The 21829-nt window shown below is 38.2% G+C and overlaps 2 protein-coding genes across 2 annotated transcripts in view; one reads left to right on the top strand and one right to left on the bottom strand.

Annotated features, from left to right (window-relative positions):
* LOC121865249 (reelin-like) overlaps window positions 1–8511 on the top strand; it is a 44672-nt gene extending 36161 nt beyond the window's left edge. The window contains exons 57-65 of the mRNA XM_042364608.1: window positions 994–1102; window positions 1503–1620; window positions 3784–3942; window positions 4167–4408; window positions 4797–4957; window positions 5116–5338; window positions 6742–6913; window positions 7180–7307; window positions 7506–8511. Of these exons, the coding sequence (XP_042220542.1) occupies window positions 994–1102; window positions 1503–1620; window positions 3784–3942; window positions 4167–4408; window positions 4797–4957; window positions 5116–5338; window positions 6742–6913; window positions 7180–7307; window positions 7506–7566 (1373 nt within the window). The 3' untranslated portion in view covers window positions 7567–8511. The remainder of the gene's footprint in view (window positions 1–993; window positions 1103–1502; window positions 1621–3783; window positions 3943–4166; window positions 4409–4796; window positions 4958–5115; window positions 5339–6741; window positions 6914–7179; window positions 7308–7505) is intronic.
* Window positions 8096–21341, bottom strand: LOC121865250 (glycerol-3-phosphate phosphatase-like). Its single transcript, XM_042364609.1, has 6 exons — window positions 21150–21341; window positions 16880–17049; window positions 15797–15934; window positions 14791–15007; window positions 12751–12892; window positions 8096–10506 (listed from the first exon to the last, which is right to left on the bottom strand). The coding sequence occupies exons 1-6, from the start codon at window positions 21232–21234 to the stop codon at window positions 10293–10295; spliced, it is 966 nt and encodes a 321-aa protein (XP_042220543.1). The 5' UTR covers window positions 21235–21341; the 3' UTR covers window positions 8096–10292.
* Window positions 21342–21829: the final 488 nt, after the last annotated feature.

The raw sequence follows: 21829 nt of genomic DNA on the forward strand, positions 1-21829 counted from the left end.
AGCTTTGAAATAATGTAATTATCTTTACCAAGCATCATTACGACCACTAATTACCCCGTAATCGAATCATGGACCATGTATTCAGAATCAGTGTGCTCAGGAGTACCTTTATTGAGATTTTCAATTAAATTTAATTTTTAGCCAAAACTGACAAAATATTAAGACTTATACCTTAGTAATTTTTCGACCAAAATATACTTTTCTCTCAGAATTGGAATTTAAGGAGTCTATCTAATTAAGTACTTCCAGAATAACACACATACACCAAAATCGCACCTCCCTAACCCATAGTTGGTGAGTAATTAGCATTGAAATATTTGAAATAATGTAATTATATATTCCAAGCATCATTATGACCACAAATTACCCCACAACCTAATCAGTGTGCTCAGGAATACCTTTATTGAGATTTTCACCGAAATCTAATGTTTTATCTATAATTGTCTATACAAGTTGTTTCATTGTAGATTGTCATGTGCATTATTCTTGGTAGTGCATTATTCTTGGTGGGTGTGTCTCATAATTAGAAAAATGCTGTAACTGTAGGAAAAATCAATATATTCACAGACTTCTTCACTCATCTTCTGTTAAATGCCAAGAAACATTAACATTTTACTTTAAAAATTATGATGGCGTTGTTTCATAAATGGGAAAAAAATTGTGATTGTAAACTAAAAATATCGTGAGGTTGATGTGACGATAAACTGTTTCACTGTCCGTGCTCATACATTATTAATACAGTATTACTTTTGGGTTAGTTAGGATGTAAATTTTGGTGGGTAATGCGGCCCACGACCGAGGAAAAGTTGCCCATGACTGGACTAAGGCATCTCCAACATCTGTGAGCCAAAGTTATTGGTCTGAAATGTAGTCATTCCAGTATCTTTTGGTTATACTTAACTAAGGTAAAAAGGTTACAATAAAAAATTAAAACTGCAAATGTCAAAAACTCCGTAAATATAGTTGTAGTTGATGTTTTTTGTATACTTACAGGGATCCGTTGGCACCTGTTAAGGGAGCTGGACTATAAGCTGTACACCTCACCCAACAAAGAGTACATCTTGCTACCACCTCATGCCAGGAGCCCTGCCACCACCTTTAGGTAACTCACTTTACCATTTGTCTCCTTCCTCTGATACCTTGGACAAGTGAACCTCTTCTGAGCCAATAATTAACAACGACCTTCTCTGATAGTAGCACCAACTAGCTACAATCATTACTTTTGCTTTAGCAGGAGTCATTCCCTGCCTTTAGAACCCTCACTGGACCCAGACCTACACTCGTATCTTGTACAAGACCTTTGCTTTCTACCTGACTTATCGACTTATATTATATCTACATGTCCTCTCCATAGATTTCTGAATGTACACTACCAAAACTAGTGTGTTCTCTCTTTTCTTATATTTACTTTATTGATTTCCCATTTCATTAACAAATCACATTTTTAGACATAGTAATTACTTATTCCTATTAGATGTCTCAATAAAAATTCCACCCAACAGGTTTTGGCAGCCTCGACTGGCTTCTCCACCCCCTGCTTGGTCAATAGACGACCTCTACATAGGAGGCTCGGAGATCAGTGCAGCTGAGCTCATGGATCAATTTGAAGGAGAACCAACTGTGAGTGATTCCTTGACACAGAGCTGTCTTTATTTATGCAGACACAGCTGTATACGTACAATATATTGTAAATAAAGAAAATATACTACTGTACTGTATACTCTATACTGTACAGTACTAACCAGCATATAATGTCGTCTTGGGCTTGTGATGCAGGTAGGCCAAATGGTGATATGATGATACAGGATGGCCTGCCTTTGTCCTGTACCATCTACTGTAGCAGGTGTTACTAACTGTCACTCTCCTCTTCCTTCATGTAGGAAGGAGTGTCCTGTACATGCACTGCAGTATGCTATACATTGGCCTACAGTAGGCATACACTGTTCACTCTGCTATGTACAGCACAGTACTTTTACACTTACTGAATAACAGTACAGTAGAACATCAATATAACACAAGATACATTTCAAGAGAGGTCGCTTTAAACCGAATTCGCACTAAATCGAAGTGTTGTTTCATTGAAATAATTTAGTTTGGTACTTGAGAGAAACAAAATACTAAAAAGACTAAGAGTCTACCCACTCATAAATAAACACAGCTAAAATTATGGGACGTGAAATGGTCTGTATACTAGCGATCAGCTGATGGGAAGATGGGGTGGGTGGGGGGAGGTGATATGTTTGACAGGAATATGACAGTTGATGCCAAGGTCTAGTGCTTATTTTTATATCTATCCTTAAGAGTGACTAAGTTTTTCTCTTATAAAATATCACTAAACCGACCTGGGAGTATATAATTAACATTGCTGGAATTCTTATAAGATAGTGATTAGTTTGAATATAAACATGCTATAGTTCGCATTAGACATACAAATTTTAGTTCTAACCAATTTTATTACAAAGTGCTCAAATTTTTATCTCTTGTGCAAAATATATGACGTTTATATTCAAATTATTTGCTGTCTAAATGATTACTTATATTCTCCTATCTTTAGACTGTGATATTATATAAGATAAAAACTATAAGCCTATAACCAACCAACCCTGGCTGGGAAGATGGGGGGGGGGGCTGACAGTGACACGTTTGACAGTTGGGGCCGAAGGTCTAGTGAAGTATTTATTTGTTTATTTATGTTCTTTAGATTGAGTTTTTGTTTACAAAATGTCACAGAAATGGCCGGGGAGAATATAATTTGCATTGCTAGAATTCTTATAAGATAGTGATTAATTTGAATATAATCATGCTATAGTTTGCACTAGACAAAAATTTTAGTAATCAATTAGTACATTATTTTGAGTATACATGTACAGTACAGCTTTGCCCTTAGGACAATGTAGCCTGCCCAGAGAAACATTGGGTGCAAATTTTAAAATATGATGTGCCAGATTCACTCGCGCAAAATAGGAAGATTCGCTTTAAATTAAAACATTGTCCTTAATTATGAGTGTCGCTTTAAATCAATAATCTTAATTTTAATCGCTTTAAATCGACGTTCTACTCTCCTGTACATGTACTGTATATGCATTATCTTGGAACTCCTGGAAAATTCTTTCCCATGTCCAGATTGGAGAGATTTTTCCCAGAATTTCACGGAAAGATAAAAAATTAATTCCGGCTATTGGAAGGTTCTGTGGAGGGAAGATTCCGGTGCAAGGAGATAACTGTATTTCAAATGTCATTTACTTTGCCTTTAAGTTTTAAATCATCATCATATACATATTTTTAAGAATATAGACTATCTTGCACCATTTAAGCACGTTAGTTTTCACTTTTCAGAAAAATAGTCATTGTTCATCCTGAAAATGCCTGACCTAATTAATTCCTTATGTTTCGGCATAAGAGGTCAAGACGTAGATTTTGTTCAGATTTCATACAAAGGTACGGTATTGCTTTACATGCTGGTTAAGGATCTGGGTTCAAAACACATTAATTTCCAATTGTAAGAGAAAAGGATTTACAGGCCCAAATATTTGAATAATTACATACCATAATGGCTCTTTTGGAAATTTTAAATAATTTTTTATGCTTTTTCCATTGCACTCTTTTGTGTTTGCAAGTACGTAAATGTATATGATTAAATATTCTTCTGGCTTGTAACTGTATGATTCAGCATTCACCTGGTAACTGTTGTGGACAAGACGGTGATGTATGTCCTGTCAGTTATTCTCATGAACCAGAATACAACTTTACCAAAAATATGTACGTAATATATATCCCCGGCAGGTGTCAGAGTGGCTGTTTGCACCTCAAAGTGAGAGCCTTCAGGACTACTGCTCGAGCGGCACTAACGGCTCGCTGGTGTGGGGAGCCAATTCTCCTGGGCACCGTGCCATCACCACCCAGGAGCTCATCATCCACGATGGTCACATTCTACAGTTCAAGGTGAGATGGATAAACTTGTGTGAGTCATGTTGGTAGAACTCAGGCAACCCTAAAAGGCCTTAGTGTTGTATCACATTTGTTGTATTGTTATGAAGACACTCTTAGAATAATCTCTAGAATGCCATGTCTATCTGGCATGGAGATAGGCTGGTTGTGTCACAGACGCCATTAGTTACCCAGGATGTGTTGCAGATGTTACTTATATAACCCATTGTATGGCACAGGTGTCAGTTGGGTGTGGAGAAACCCAGGGAGAGTGTGGGGAGTTGCCTGGAGTGAGACTGGAGTATAGCCGTGATGGAGGGGTTACTGGCTGGGACCTCGTGAGGGACTCCTGCCTACCTGGGTCATCCCCAGACCCTGACTGTCTGCCCTACACCTTTCACCCACAATCAGTCTTCCACTCTGACACTCATTCACACTGGCGAAGGATCACCATCCCTCTCCCTGAGAAGACCTGGGGCAGGTGGGTTGTCTTCACCACTGAAATGCTATATTCAAGAACTTCCAAATTATTGTGTTCAAAACACCATGATCACTTTGACAGCCAAATAATTTTCTTCTAAAACTTCATAACCATCTTAAAAATCAAAACAATGTGTTTAACCCCTCCCTTAATCAAAAAACCATCCAAAACAAAATATTGCATTTAATAACATTATCATTGTCATGGCAGGCAAAACTAACCTTCAGGATGTGATACTTGTCTTGGATGGCTTCCACATCCAAGAATCTTATAACCTTGAAGGGGCTTGGGGTGTAAAATGACTACTGTATATGAAGTTTTGAAGAATTTATGGCCCTAAGTTTGAAGAGTTTCTCAGTAACTATAAGGCATATTTGTCATGTTTCAGTACAACACAACTGAGGTGGGTGCAAGGGGTGCGTGGACCTGGTAGTAGGGTGACACCTTGGTCACTGGATGATGTGTACGTGGGTCACCCTTGCCCAGAACACTGCCATGGCCGTGGAGACTGTGTCAAGGCTGCTTGCCACTGTGATCCAGGATACTTAGGTCAGCAGTATTATAATGATCATCCTTTTTCCATATCAGAATTTTCTCTTTTAAGTAGTTCTCCTAATCACTGTAAATTCACTTTGTTTCTCTTTGCCCTCACTTTAAATTCTACAAACTACCTTCTTATTTGTTCATAATCTCTACTTGACCTTCAGGAGAGTCATGTGAGCCAGTACCATCACGAGCCCAACCCTTGCCAACAAGCCTGGTGGATGGGTTCGAGGGTGGAGTGCTCGCCAACTGGGCCCTGGTGTCTGGAGGAGGTGTTGGACTTGGATGCAACTCCCTAGCTCCCTTTGGCCATGGCAAACATATTTATTTCTCTGGCTGTGGCACCCGCCAAGCCGTCACCAAGGATCTTGACACTCGTACTGCAAGGTGATTACCAGTACTTATGTTGTTGTTTACAGTTGGTTCAACATGAAGGAGAGAGGTGTGGGAGAGTAAATAAAAAAAAAAAGCTATGCAGGAGAGCTATACTGTACAATAAACCCTCCCTGAAATATTTCATGCAAACCCTGTCCCATATATATACAAAGAATACTGTACAGTGTAGTCAGTACATTAAAACTTTTTTTACACATTCTCAACCATCAAAATGCACATCTTATATGGTAACGAATATTTTATAATATATAGAGGAATCCCTCATTTAGCGATGGGGTTGCATTCCTGAATAACCTAATGTTAAGCAAAATTATCACTAAACAAGAGATAACACAGAGAATCAGTCTTCGGGGAATTTTTTCACCAAAATACACTGTATTTAACAATAATTTGCTATAATAATAATAATAATAATAATAAAGTACAGTACAGTACACTACAGTAAAGCAACACTCAGAAAATCAACATCAGAAGCATAGTCGTCATCATGTGTCCTCTCTGGGCCTGGAGGACTATTGTTGCTAGGGCCGGCACGTCAGAAAATGTGCCTCCTTAATGATGGTCGACGCCATTGACTGTGCAAGGCCAAGTACTTTTGCATTGTAGCTTGTCCCTTCACCGCTCTCGTGATGCCGTATAATGTCAAGCTTCAATTCCAAGCTCAAGGACTTACAGGAGAGCTTGGCCTTGCCTGATAAGGGAGGCGAAACAGCACCATGCTTACCCGACATTTTTCCAAGTTCACTCATTTTATGCAATACTGTACCTGTATGAACAGTCCATACAGTACTCAATAACCCATAAAAGTCACAATGATAACAGTAATGCACAGCAATAGCAACGATACACACAGAGATAACATAAGTTAAACACACTATTATTTCCTTTAAGCACATTTTATTAAAACTATGGAGATATTTTTCATAAATTACTGTACTATTTTCAATACAAACTCTCCAAATAAAGTGTAATGATTATTAAATATAAATCTATGTACTACAGTATACCTGTACTGCACGGTATATTGGCTGGGATGCTCAGCCACACTGAGTCTAGCAAGCTCCACCATGTCCCAACTGACTGTATAGTCAATAATGAACAATGTTCTCATCACTAGATCTTACTGGTTGACTTGACTAATTAAACCAGACAAAAAGTCACCCATTGTTGGGATTATCTGGTTATTGAGAGGGTTTACTGTAGTACATCAGTAATAATCTTGACAGTGTATTTCTAAACAGAAAGTTGAGGACTGGTTTATTTCTACTTATGTATATTTAAAAACCTAGTAACTGTGTTAATGATAACTACCATTTTCATGCATCAAAATAATGCTTGCGCTCATCATCAGTGCATATGTTTTCTTAACAGCAATTCTGATATTTTTTTTTTAGCAAACTGATGTTTGTACTGAGGATTGGGAGCCACGACCACACACCATCTTGCCATGTGGACTTAAGTGACCCACAGAGGGCCCTGGACAAGGGAGTCATTCTCCAGTACTCCCCTGATAATGGCGTCACCTGGGCCACCATCAACGTTCATGACCCACTTGACTTTAGAAAGGTTGGTTAAATTTTCACAAAGTTGCCATAAGACACACTTGTAGTTCATATATACAATCTATACGTCGTTATCTCATCATAATTTTTTACACCGGAGTGACACAGCCATCCTCTTCATCCCTGCCATTGATACATCACTTCCTTGTGCCTTTTCATCAACACATCATGTACAGTACAGCAAATTGTAGTTTCCATGTACTGTACTGGGATTGGATTTCCATAACTGTGATCCATGTTTACCTCTAGTAACTAATATTGTTGATACAGCCTCGTCGTGTGGCTTACACTTTACCACTGGATGCGCGGCAGTATGGTGTACAGCTACGGTGGTGGCAGCCAGACCACGATGGGTTAGGCACTGATCAATGGGCCCTAGACAATGTTGAAATTGTTCTGTAAGTGCCTGGCTTTTTCTTTCTAAAAAAATAGATATCTTTTATAATCCTCTTGTTATCTCACTTTTATCAATAAAAATATTGATGATTGGGTCGAGTAAGACAAAAGGGAAAGAAATGTGTTATATCAGAATAATATTGGATTTCTCCAGGTACAGTATTACTAAATATTGAATTTTAATCCATCTTACTACTCAGGGCCCAGAGGAAGGACACAAGCAAGTATGAGCAAGCAACTATCCATGAAACTGAACTGTGAGGTGCAAGTGACCCATCTGGTGGTCCACCCTCACATCTGTGTTGGTCCAACCTCACCAGTTTTCTTTATTAACTTGTAAATAGATTTGTTACTGTAATCACATAACTGAAAGTCAACGCCAGTAAATACAACACTAACAGTTCTCTGCCGGCATCTTTTACAGTAATACAATACATATTTGCACCAAACTCATGCCTTACTATTGCTGTTATAACATGATATATCATATATTGTGAGTGCTGCTGAAGATTTTCACTGCTAGTGTGGACAAACACCTTAAAGATGCATAAAACATAGTTGTATTTAAAATCCTGACACTGATATCATCAATAATTGCTATAATAATTCATTTTAAATGTTGCTTGACTATACTGTACATTACTTTGTATAACTCTAAACTTAAACAAGACCACAAGTGCTCACATAAGTTTTGGAGGAGAGAGAAAAGCTCTGTTCTTAAGCTTTTGTAAATACTGTACTGTAATTTAAAATTTATGCCAAAAGTGTTTTAGGCTATTTAAAATCAAAGTTCAAACAAAGTTTTATCCATTGTTTACATACTTTTCACAATATATCCAGTCTTCTATAAATATATTTTCACAAGTTTTAGTTTAATTTAATAAGTCATAAACCAGTTGTTAGTAGTAACACATCAGTAATTACTATATAAATATATCTATATTTAAGTGTTGACAATTTTAATATTTATATTTTTTATAATGTTTATTCAGTGTTGTGTAAATGTACCTATTAAAATGAGAGTTTACGACATACAATACTGGATAATCTTCAGTTTCCTCCGAGAGATAACGTGTTCTACCAGATTATAATGACAACACTACTGTACTTTAAATCTCTAATACTGTACTGAATTTACTAATGTACAATAATTACAATATGCAATACAAAAACAGTATCTGACCTCTAAGTTACTGGCACGAGTAATACTTTTTTTATTTTCTTCTACACTGCTATATATATTAAAATACAAAATTGTAAATAACTTAAATACTGTATATATAAAACTCATGCAGTGCCATAGTTTATCAGAGTAGGCTGATGTTCTCTCCTGGCATGGAAGGAAGAATAGTGAAGAACACAAAGATAAGTAGAATAAAGTACACAAAACAAGACTTGGAACTTTACCCAGAGTGTTTCTCTGAGACCAGAAAGTTGACAGCATGAGAGAGATATTTACAGTCATCCTAACCCAAAAGAGGTTAAGGAGTACAGTAAACCCTTGATAACTCGGAATATATGGGGCATTTACCATTCTGACTTATAAATGCACTTTTCTTGGGTTAAACCTTAAGCCCCGGGTTAGGGTGCTGCTGGCAGTACCCCCCCTGCGGGGTTAAATCGAGAAAAAAATCAACTTTTCCAAAAATAAAAAATAAATAAATACAAAAATAAAAATGGCAGGGAAATAGGCGGACGTTCTGGAACGTCCCCCAGGGCCTAAGCGTTAAAGAGTGAAAAGACACAACCCATCAACGAACATAACAATGCCTGGGCTCGACTGGTGACCAAAAGTATGGCTCACTGTCCCCCGTTTAGCATCCACCAGTCAGGTCCACTGGGGACAGGGTTTGCTTTCACCAACTTAAGTAGAACCAACTATAGCTCAGCAGCAACAGACATGGGCTGTACTCTCAAAGATTCATGTGTAAGTTTTTCCCATAAGAACACACTATGTGACTAACTTCTGTTAGAATACTAGATGATGCATAAAATTACATTGAAACGCCATCTAAATAGATATGTTCTCATAACATCAGTTTGGGGATGATATTAACATTGTCTTTTTAAATCTAGATGTTGGACTTGTGATCAGACTTACTGACAACAACAGCTACATTACCACCTCACATGCTGGAGGGGTTGTTGACCTCAGAGAAACATTACATAAAAATAAGGGCAAAAATGAAAATGCTAAATTAAATTGAAAATTAAATGTATAGTTGCCACAGCAAAATAATAATAGAAAACAATCCTTTTTATACAGTATTTTTTCACAAATGAAAACAAAAAAACATTTGAATTATCAAAATTCTGATACACAGCACGTCTAAGTTACCAAAGCTTTAGCATAAAGCATAACCTCTGAAAGATTATGGAGAAATTGCTCACTAAGAAAATAAATTATGCTTTTAAGTTTCAAAATAATAACCAACAGCCAACACAAACAATACTGAAAATTAATCTATACTGTAATTGTAAAAAAATGTTTCAGTGAAGTTAATGGCTGATAAATGCATCGGACAATATAATCTTCATTACATTTTACAAATAATGAAGATATCCAAGAATGTCAACACATCAATAACATCTCAGTTTACCATCATTAATAGGCTCTAGAAGGTTCAGTAAATATAATAAAAAAAATGTCAGTACAGCTACAAATATTGAAGAAATTCTACATAATCTACATACAGTATCAAGAAAAATCTCTAAAATGTTGACACTACTGATGAAATCCTTGTTTGATCTACAGATAACCTTGTAGCCAATAATGTAGATGCTGGAGGACCTTAATAAGAAAAAGTTAATGTACAGAGAGATACAGACAGACTATACACACCAGTGACAATGAGATAATCTACACTACCATACATAAAGAATACAGTCATTAGCTCAACTGTTTTTCAAACTTGTTTTGGGGTATTTGCTGATTACACATCATGGATTTTTTCAAGTGCTTTTCTAACTTCACCACAGAAACAGCATTATTGTTGTTCACTTACTTGATTGCTCACTGGCTCATCAAGCAGTGTGAGAATGTCAGCCACAGACTGAAGGTAAAACAAGGGCACCTGCTTCTGCTTCTGTGGGTCTTGATTTGTGGTAAGCTGGCGGGCTTCTTGTAAGGTAGTGACACCACTCAGCACCAGCACTGTCCACATCCCACACTCATTACCGAGCAGGATGTCTGTGTCTAGCCTGGGGAAAGGAAAGATACTGTAATAAGTTCCATATGGTCCATTGGTCCAAGCATATATGTAACCTTTTACACAACAGAGTACAGTATATTACAGTACAGAGTAGTAAAGTATAATAAAGTACAGAATAGTATACTACAGTACAGTATAAGTACAGTACAGTGTAGTACAGAACACTACAGTACAGTACAGTACAGTACACTATGTGTACACTATTGTGCAGTAAAGTATAGTACAGTACACTACAGTATAGTACAGTACACTACAGTACAATACACTACAGTATAGTACACTACAGTGCAGTACACTACAGTATAGTACAGTACACTATGGTATAGTACACTACAATATAGTACACTACAGTCCAGTACACTACAATACAGTACTGTAAAGTACAGTGCAATACACTACAGTATAGTACAGCATGCTACAATACAGTACATTACAGTATAGTACAGCATAGTACAGAACACTACACTACAGTACACTACTTTTTTTTTTCTTTTATCCTCTTCACCACTGATCGGCTCGTTAGCCGCTTGGGCGATTGGTTACGTCTCTGTTACGCACTGTTGGCAGGTACTGGGCATGCACTGGCTCCTGAATATAATAGAACCTTCTCCAGTGCTTATCCAGTCTGGTCTTGAAAGAGCTTACACTCGGTGCCATCACAACACTCGCTGGCAGATTGTTCCAAGAGTTCACAACTCTCACTCCGAAAAAGTTACCCCTTACAGTTTTCCGGACTTGGGCTTCTTTAACCTTGAGCTGTGACCCTTTGTGGGGCGAGAGTCCACCAGCTCCAGGTAAGGACACTCGACTGAGTAGAGCCCTTCAGATGCTTGTACACCTCAATCAGATCTCCCCTTGCCTGTCTGTAGTATAAGCTAGGCAAGTTCAGGTGCTCCAATCTCTCCAGGTAGCTGAGGTGCCCCAGTGCAGGCACCAGTCTGGTGGCCCACCTTTGGACATTTTCAATCAGTTGACAGTCCCTGGCATATCTTGGGGACCAGATGGGGTGATAGTACACCAGGTGGGGAAGCACTTCACTCTTGAAGATCGTTACGAGGGACGGACCGTCTAGATATCTGAACAACCTTCTTATAAGACCTAATAACTTAGTTGCCTGATTTACCTTCTTCTCGCAATGGCCCAAGAACTTCAGTTCATTGTCAACATACACACCTAGGCCCTTATCACATTCAGTCTCAATTAATGCAGTCTCTTCGCCCCGTTGGGACATATGATGCGCCTCCTTACCGTCGGTACGTCCCAGGTGCAGCCTCTTACACTTCGTGACATTGAATCTCAGCAGCCATTTCCTCGACCATTCTTGAAGCTCACAGATCTTTCTGCAGCTTTTCACAGTCAACTTGGTTCTTAATTTCCCAGAATAACTTGGCATCGTCCGCAAACATTTGTATGGAGGAATGTACAGCTTCAGGCATGTCATTTATAAAGCAAACAAACAACAGCGAGCCCAATACACTGCCCTGTGATATCCCGCTTGTTACGGATACAGATGATGATTTCGTGCCATTAACCACTACAGTACTGTACAGTATAGTACAATGCACTACAGTACACTAAAGTAGACTACAGTATAGTACAGTACACTACGGTACAGTACACTACAACACAGTACAGTGCAGTATAGTACATTACAGTATAGTAGAGTACACTAAAGTACACTACAGTATAGTACAGTACAGTACAGTATTTATAGTTAGCCATCACTGTTTCTGTGTCATCTACCAACCCTACAGTCCATTACACACACTTGTCCTGACATAAACTGTTTGGAAAGCAGAACTTAGGTAGAGGGTTTGAAATCATGTGGCACTTCTGCACAACATTTATTATCTAATTTTATACATACCCCTGTATAGTCTTTCTCATTAGTACAGTATATCATCATCATAAACACATTACAGCTTTTGTTAATGATGATGTACTTTCCTAAAAAGATACCGGTAAGGTAGACACTGGGAGTGAACGAAAATATCAGTTTGAATTCAGGCATTAAAAATGTCCTGAAAGTGACTCTTTAATAGTAAAAAGGATTTATTTACATATCAGCATACAATTTTTCTTTTTTTATATTATGTGACAAATGACGAGAATTTTTATTTTAAGATTTATGGAGTCAATCACCTATGATGAAAATGAGAAGCACCACTTAAAGCATTGTTACAGTGCTGAAGTGACCACTATACTGTACAAAGCATAGAATGACATAGCTTACGTGTCTCCAATAATGAGAGTTTTCTCAGGCTGCACATTATAGCGGGCCTGAAGCATGTACAACATATTGAGGGAAGGCTTCCCCATCACCCTGGGCGGCCGACTAGAGGCGTTCTCAATGGCGTTGACAAGGATTCCAGCCGCTGAAACAGTGACAGTGTAAGTACAGTATAATGTATTTCATGAATCACAGAGAAAACATTAAATACAGAGGATGTCACAATTACTTCTTGACAACCTACATAAAAGAGTTATAGTAAAGTTTCATTCAACATTAAGAAGTCTAATTAACCTATATATAGTATCAGTTTAATTCTAGATAACCAAATCCATAAAGCAACAAGGGTAAACCAGAGTGATATATGGGGCCTTGTTGTGCAGACTGAATGATGGGAACATTTGTGTTTGTTCTTGATTCCAGAGAGGGAAAAATATCAAGACAAAAATTGTAACCACAAGAAGCAAAAAAGTTTAATAAAAAAAAAAAAAATCAGCTATGCAAGGATGAATGAAAAGTAACCACTTGAGACATCTTCTGCCACCAAATGAAGTACAACAATGATAATTTTGCTTCCTAAAGTATGACTTTATGTAAAATATGAACCACTCTTAGACAGCCTAAGATCCAGAGATGCAAACTAAATTAAGTTCCGAGTAAGATATAATGCTTTAGACAACTAACCTAACCTAACCTTTTGGCAGCATTCCAAATAATAGAGGGCTGTATCTCTACGGTAGGATATTAAAATACACCTTAATATAACATACGGTACTACAGTAGTTTACAAAGATAGATGAACTAATTTCTTTTATCTAGACAGAATGACAATACTGTACTGTTTATCTGAAATCTGTCGCTGAATTACTGCAAATGCCTTAGAGTAAATTGAGAAGGGTAAGGATTTGCAATTGTTCAATATAAAATGATTAATTCTGGCTGACCAATGTGACTAAATTTTGGTCACAGATCAAGGTGAAGGAGACAAAGAACAAAACAGCATTACAGTGGTCCCTCGGTTAATGAGCACAATCTGTTCTAGAAGGTTGCTCGTTAACTGAAAAACTCGTTAACCGAAACCATTGTTTCAATGGGTTTTTAGGTAATTGGTTCCAGCTCATCGAAAATTGCCTAAATTCAACAAAAAAGGTAGTAAAGTACACTTACTTTGAGGTGTGTATGTAGAAGGCTCCTGGATGATGATAATGGGAATTAGAATGGGGGTGGAGGAGAAGGGAGAAGAGAAGGCATTGGGGTGGAAGAGAAGTCACCCCCATGGTGCCATTTCACCCATAAAATTTTAGTTCTCTTGGTGTAATTCAAGATTATTTTCTTTAAATCAACACTGCACTGCACTATATTGTCAATATGTAAAATAAATTTCAAAATGACCAATAATTTGCTTGTAAACACAGAAAAAAAGCGTTTAGTTGAAGAGAGTCTCAAGCAAGATGTTACCTCCACTGAAAAGACACAAAGACCGACTCCTGTATGCTGTGTTGGCAGGCTGGATGGCGTGCCACAAACTAGTGACCCTACCTTCAATTATGTTCAATAATTGTTAAAATGACTAAAAAATTTAATATTAAACTTTTAAAATTATTGAATAGTATAAACTTCTTGATATTTACTAAAAGGGTAAGGAATTTAAGCCCTAGAACCGATTACTGTATTGGCGGACTAATATTACAGCTGGTGGACCGCCAAATGCAAGCTAAAACATGTGGAGGTTGGCTCGTAAGAAACTCGTTAATCAAGGGATTGCTCGTTAACCGAAGTTAAGAATCTTATGAAAGGTAACTTGTTAACCGAAATCTCGTTAACCGAGGCGCTCGTTAACCGAGGGACCACTGTGCTAAGAGCACTACGATGGCGGCTGTAATGTGATCAGTGTACTGTATGTATTTTCCAACAACGTCACTCAAGGGCTAAAACAGCAAACTAATAAAATTGCACAAACATAAGAAAATAACCTTGAATAATTATTAAACTTTAGTTACAACAGAAATAAAGTCGTCACAACAGAAGGTCAACTTGACTTACCAGGAAGATGGTGTCTGGTACCAGTGACAACATATTTTTTATCTGTATTGGTGGCCAGAAATAGACACTCTGGGTTTGCCAGGTAACTTGTAGCACGAAGAAGTTTGTCATAATTAAAATCCCGATCAAAGCCGACAGCAACAGCACCCACATTGGGGTCAAGCCCTAAGGTGCCTTGAGCCACAGCATTGTATAGAGAACCTTCAACCTTTTCAGGCTGGAATAAGGAAAATACAACATTTACTTCATACTATAAGGCCGAGACTGCTGACCCAATAGATTTTTATTCATCTACCTGCATTCCAAAAGCTTAATTTCTTTTAACAATATTTTTGTTCATTCAGTATTCCTCCATCCACTGCTGCAAAGTGTCAGTGTCACCCATGTGAGTCTTCCTCTCCCATACAACATTTTCACAGTAACAATCCATGTACACCAACACACACACAGGGCTTTCAAAATATTGATTCTAACTATAAAACTTTTTAAATTAAACATTCTACTGTACTGTACTGCAGCATTTTTTATGAAAAACCTTTTTATATGAAACAAATTCAGTCTCACACCACTTAATGAATATGGGCTTCTCCTGTATTATCATTCACGGCCATACAGTCAAATCCCCATAACTCAGCATCCAATAAGTCAGAATTTGACATAAATCAGCACGGCACTGGATAACCATTACAGATTTTAGTTTTCACTCATGACTCTCCTGCTTTTGACTTGGTGACAATTTGTGAAGTACAATGAAACCCCCATTTAAAGGACAATATGAAGAGGAAAGTCTGTTACATCAAGGATCCGTTAGATGTGAAACCCCCATTTAACGGATCATATGGAGGTTTCACTGCAGTCAGTAAATTAGTGCCAAGTCAACAGGAGTCGAGTTATAAGCGACAAATTGACATTACCGATAAGTTCAATTATTTGGCAAGGCCTCGGGCCCCATATGTGCCAAATTACGGGGGTTTTACTGTAGCTAATAGTGTACAAATATATTTACCCCAACTCCGATGCACTGGATTCCCACTTTCTGAATCTCCTGGGCAAGACCTGGAGCCCCCACCACATACACCTTCTTCCTGAAGTCGATCTCCTTCAGGTACTGGGCCAGGATGTAGGGTGCAGACAGGATGTGGTCCTGGAAGTAAGGTACTTATTCAGTAACCAAATCCATCTCTTTTGCTGAAAATAGATTATTAGATGATGAGACAGGCCTCTTGTAAATTTGATGTGCATTCATTTCTTGGGCAAATTAACTACTGTAGTATCTCTACAAATTTTGGTTCAATTCCATAAGCTATTTCTGGTAGTAAGAGTTTCCTCCACCTTTACCAATAGAAATATCCCAAGTGTTAAATCATGGATGGTCCTAAAGCGAATATATTAACCAAACTAGCTTCAAGTTTATAATGACGAGAATCTTGATGACAAGACCAATAAAAAGCACAGGATACAGCTACTGCAGTTGTATGCTCATGCTTGGTGAGCAGACTACAGTATACAGGCGATAGTAACACCATGGCCTTTTTTCTGACAAGCCTAACCTATATTAACCTAACTTAACCTAATCTAACCATTAAAAACACAGTTCATCAATACGGCTGCCGTACCTATATCCACTATGTAATATAAAGCCAGGCTTCCAAATATTCGCTCATTAACTTAATAAGATTTCCTTCGGTCAGCTGTCGGGTTTCGTGTAGTCAAGTTCTCTCTCAGATTCCAACTTATAAGAGTGTACAGGGCCTCCACATTGCTCCTCGCCTCCATTGACACCTTGAATTTCATTTGCCATTAACATTTCACTAATATTCTCCTCTTCTTTAAAACTGTGATCGAAAATCTCAACTTCCTCAAGCTACTGAACCATTTTTATATCTTGCTCTTTAATAATGCAAGTGGTCAAGTGGTTATGTAACACTGCATGCTTGTATATACTGTATAGTATAACATTTTCATACTTATATCAAAATAAAGACATGGAAATATTTCTACATGTGTCCGGCTATCAAACAATATATTTAATCTTCCTTTGTCACAGTCATAGTGAGGTCAAATCAAGTGGGGTAACAAATTTCCTCACTTGGTCAACATTGAACCCTAGTGAGCGACATTTCTCATGGTAGCTGTCCTGAGTCCTGGTGGAGTTGTTGGTAATGAGGAACACGTTCTTGCCCATCGCCTGCAGCCTACTGACGACTTCATTAGCCCGAGGTATGAGGTCCATTCCTTGTGCCCCTTGCCATAATACACCTGAAATTCATACATGGTTTATTACACTTCATTGCCATATATGTATTTTCCTTCCTGTGTATGTAAGTATTTCAGAAACTCATTGGAAAGTTTTGTTGATAAGCTTTATTGTTTTTATAAATATTATTAATAAATTTCACCTTATTTTATTGATAGATAAGCCTATTTTGTATACCCCTTACTTACCTACGTGGTTCCATCATAAACCACAAATTACCTTACATGTCATTATATAATATCTATAATCAACAATAATAATAAAAAATACAGTACAGCTTATCAAATCGCAAATCAACAGTTATCATGAATCAATTAACTCACTAATACCTACTCAACAGAGGATTTAGGAAAGAAAATACGTCATAAAACAACACTAGGAAATAAAAGATCACTGACGTGTAATATGTAATATCATTCTTCAGTCACATAAGACTTGCACAATGAATTTTCCCCGTAACTGAAGGCTTAACAATGTACCAACAACATTTTGATTTGACATAAACAAGATTAAAGCGAAGACGTCAAAAATCAAACGAGATTCAATTAGAGACGATTGTAGTGGAATTCTCCCCTACAAACGCTGTTTGTCGCTCCTTAGCCGACCCCACCAATTCCCCAGTGTATGCCTCGTGGTCTAGGTCAACCAGCGCCGCCATACACCACGGAGCGGGGGTCAACTGCTAAGCCACGCCTACCCCCGCTATTTAAGACCTGACCTCGTGGTGATCTCTCTCTCTACCTACAGCCGCAGCCAGCAACACCTCCTCCTCCGCCGCTGCCTGGCGGTCCTCTCTCCCGCTGGCGAGCATGGCGACCCACAAGCTGTCCTTCTCTGAGCGTCCTCACCAACCAGCTCTCTCTACATCACGCTTGTAACCATGCTGCCTTCCCAGCACCAAGCTGCATTGTACATCCAATACAACATGTATATAGAGAGCACATTGTGAGTTTCCTTTCTCCATCCCATCCTGAGTGTGAACCCAAACAATCTCGAACCCCACACGATCATTCAATACTAGGCAAAATGTATTGTTTTTCGAAATGATTTTGCTTTGATACCGTCTCTTAACTGGTACTGTGTGAATATATCTAATTAATCTCGGTATAATTTTGCGTTTAAACGGAATGGGCTTGATCTAAAAAAAATCCCATTGCACTCGGTACTGATAACGCATCAGTATTGACGGGCGGGAATAATGGTGTGTACCCGAAGATGAAGTGGGAAGTTCCTCATCTTATTCCCATAATGTGTGTTTGCCACTCTTTACAGCTTGCTGTTTCTCATGCTACGAGTGTATGTCTACCAAGGAACCTCAAATTCTTGATCAGAGAAACATATACAGGTGTAATTGGTTTTCTCATTCTGCTGTCACACAAGCAAAGTACAGGGAAATTTATGGTTTGATAAATGATGGAATGGTTCCCTTAAAATTAGTACAGGTATGCCAGACGCGATGGATGTCTATCGAGGCTGCCAGTGTACGAATTCTACAGCAATGGGATGAACTGAAACTGCATTTTGATCTTTGCAGAAAAGAAGAGCACTGTTACACAGCAGAGCAGCTTTATTCCATGTTCAGCGACAAGAAAAATCACATCTTTCTCATATTTTTTAAGTCAGTTTTTGGAGACGTTCAGCATGTAAATAAGAAATTTGAAGCTGCTGTTCACGATCCAACTAAGCTCCTGAATGACCTGGTACACTTGATTGATTCTTTCAGCTCGAGGATTGTTATCCCAGAGAGGAAGGTAAATGTAGATGATGTGCTTGAGAACTATTTGGGCCCGAAACCCTATCTTGGATTTGAATTCGAGAGAGAGATGTCAGAGTGTAAATTCACAGATGAAGAAGATATCCGGTGAAGATGTACTGTATACATTTTTTGGTTGAACTTCTGAAACAACTTCGCCAACGGTTGCCAGAAAATGTTGGGGCTCTCCACTCCATGTCTTCTTTGAGTGCTGATGTGTGCTAACAACCAATAAAGCCTGGCATATTAGATCTTGCCAAAATGGTTTTTGACGATGCAGCAACTATCACTCGAATCGACTTTCAGTGGAAGAAAGTCCACCGCATAAAATGGATAGAAGCCTCGGATACTCTCTTCCTTTGGGCAGAAATGTCATATAGAGATGCCACGGGAGAAAATCTTACGAGGATATCTCAGTTAGCTCTAACGCTGCTGTCCCTACCACACTCAAATGCGGACGTAGAACGCATATTCAGTCACATGAATATTGTTCAAATTAAACTTCGTAACAGACTAAGTATCAGAAGTTTAAATGCTATCATGGCCATCAAATATGGACCTTGACGTCATGAAAAATGCTGTCATTATTATACACTGCCTATGGATGTGATAAGAAAAATCTGCTCCATGGGTGCATACCAACGCCCCTCTCAACCATGAGCTTCAGGAAGCTCCAATGATCCAGGTTCTGCAACAGGAAGCTTCCAGTAATTTCATCGAAGAAGTTGCCGATTAAGATCTACTAGCTGACATATTAGAGTAACCTCCTTTCTGTTGGTAAGTGTTTAGTACTTTAAACTAGTTGAACATTCATTCTATGAATTATTACGTGAGTTGCAGAGATAATTATCCCGGGTTTTTTTAAGTTTTCACATCTATTAAGTATTCAGAGTAGGCCTATGTGTATAGTAATTAATGTATAAAAATATACGGGCTATGTTTTGATATTAAAAACACGTAAATATTTAGCGATTTTTTTAGCTAATTGACATCCCACGTTAGCGGCATTTTAGCGACTTTTGAGAGTGAATCTAGGGACTTTCTGAAATCTTGAGTTGGCAACACTGGTTTTAATGTAAGTTTATAGGAGGACATTACAGTCGAGCGTTCACACGTGGAACTGGTGGATGCTCGCCCCAGTAGAGGTCACAGTCACCCTCAGGTGGAGTGAGAGCTGTCGTAACTGTTGGAATAATCTGCCTGTGAATGTTATGGCAAACGTTTATACACACAAGACTAAACGAAATCAATTAAGCCGTGACTCAATGGTTTGCGAGTTACTGTTGTCTATATATACGACAACAGGGGTTCAGTCTAGATGAACCCACTGAGAGATCTATTACAGTATATAAGCGGAAGTGGTGAATGACTGAGTGTGCGTCGTCAAACAGTGGCTATATTTAACTATCATTATATAACAGTCGTAAAGCCAATTATACGTAAACAGATGTGGACGAAATTTCACCAAAACAGGTGTGGAAAGTATCATAACAATGATGATAATAATAATAATCAATAATAAAATACCTATTATACAGTACTTCAGATCAAGTTCGATGAAATTTTGTCCAAGAACCGCAAAATTGTAACTAATAACGAAAGGTACTACAGTTACGAACAAAAGCCCTTCTACACCTGAGCTTGGGACTACGAACTGCCTGAACGAAACTTTGAACCGTTGGAAGGAGACTCCGAACTACAGGGAAAAATTATTTTTTTCGCGTTTTCTAGTTAATAAATTAACCAAATGACACCGCCCATAGTTAATTTATATACCTGTTGTATTTGTACACCTAACAAGACTATATCAATTGTATTAGTTTACCTGACAACACCAAATACATGTTACTTTTTTTTATAATTTTACCACTTATATCAGCCCACTAGCCGTTCGGGAGGTCGGTCCGTTCTTCGTTTCGATCTTCAGTGTTCAGTGTTAGAACAGAAAGAAGCCTCAGATATTTGGCCGAGTCTCGCTGGATAACACCTTTCTCACAACTGTACACGTATTATCTCTATAGTATTACTAAGCTTAAAATATTTCTGCACAGTTCACCACAATTCTTCGAAAATAACCGACATTCGTAAGTTCGTAACGTTCACAGTGTTTTGTTAAGTTTGAGGCAATTCTTATATTTCTGGGAGCACGTCGGCTATAACATCACACACAGTACGCAATAAACGCTTATACAGTATACTAATTACATAGACAAATGCTCCATATTCAAAGACCTAACTGACTCGTCTTTCTTATTGGGTCCAGGTAAGGGGATTTGCTTGGGGTCATGCAGGCACAAGAACTAGTTCGAGATAACTAAAGCTAAATAGTTACACCATCACAATACTCACCATCACAGTCCAGCAATACTGTATCAATCTCACCCAGTAGCTGCTGTAGGGAGTCTCTGTCCATAGTCATAGGTAGAGAATCCATGGTGGTGTCAGTATGGTTTTGCAGGAACTGGAGGGAGTATTAGTGTGGAGGGGCGTGTGTGTGTGTGTACCCGGCCCAGCTTGCTCCCTAAATAACTCGTGAATAAGAGGCCACTCCACCCAGCCACCTTTCTCATATCACTCACTCCACATATACTAAAATTTTATACTTATTTAAACCATATATCGTTGTTTAAATATATAAAAACAACATACATGTAAACAATAAATATAACTTCTTTAAGCTTGGGTATTTTAGTTGGCAATCTAAATATAAAAGTTATCTGCTAAGATTAGACTGAACTCAGGTACTTAGTGGTACTTTATTAAGTAATGTAGGTGTGTATTGTGGTCCTTGTAGGGATAATATTAATATGGGATACATAATTCACACGTTCATGGCCAAACTAATTTTAACCTAACTGTACAGTCATAGAGGATGAATCAGCGGTGTGGAGTGACGGTGGCGGGGGAGGGGGCTACAGGTGTAAACCATATGCACCAGGGGGCTACACGTGTGCAAAAATCACGTGTATTGGACATGTGTTGCACAGCCCCTCACACCTCTAGAAATACATACATACAACACAAGTAAT

The sequence above is a fragment of the Homarus americanus genome, unplaced genomic scaffold (genome assembly GCF_018991925.1).
Source record: "Homarus americanus isolate GMGI-L3 unplaced genomic scaffold, GMGI_Hamer_2.0 scaffold16889, whole genome shotgun sequence".
NCBI lineage: Eukaryota > Metazoa > Arthropoda > Malacostraca > Decapoda > Nephropidae > Homarus > Homarus americanus.

What these genes read in the sequence shown, in the direction of transcription:
- LOC121865250 (XM_042364609.1), bottom strand. Translation starts at nt 21,234, where the DNA reads ATGGATTCTCTACCTATGACTATGGACAGAGACTCCCTACAGCAGCTA. An exon ending in TAGGGTTCAATGTTGACCAA is followed by an intron (nt 15,935 to 16,879) that starts GTGAGGAAATTT and finishes CCTTACTTCCAG; the next exon opens with GACCACATCCTGTCTGCACC. An exon ending in TCCAGTGCATCGGAGTTGGG is followed by an intron (nt 15,008 to 15,796) that starts GTAAATATATTT and finishes TCCTTATTCCAG; the next exon opens with CCTGAAAAGGTTGAAGGTTC.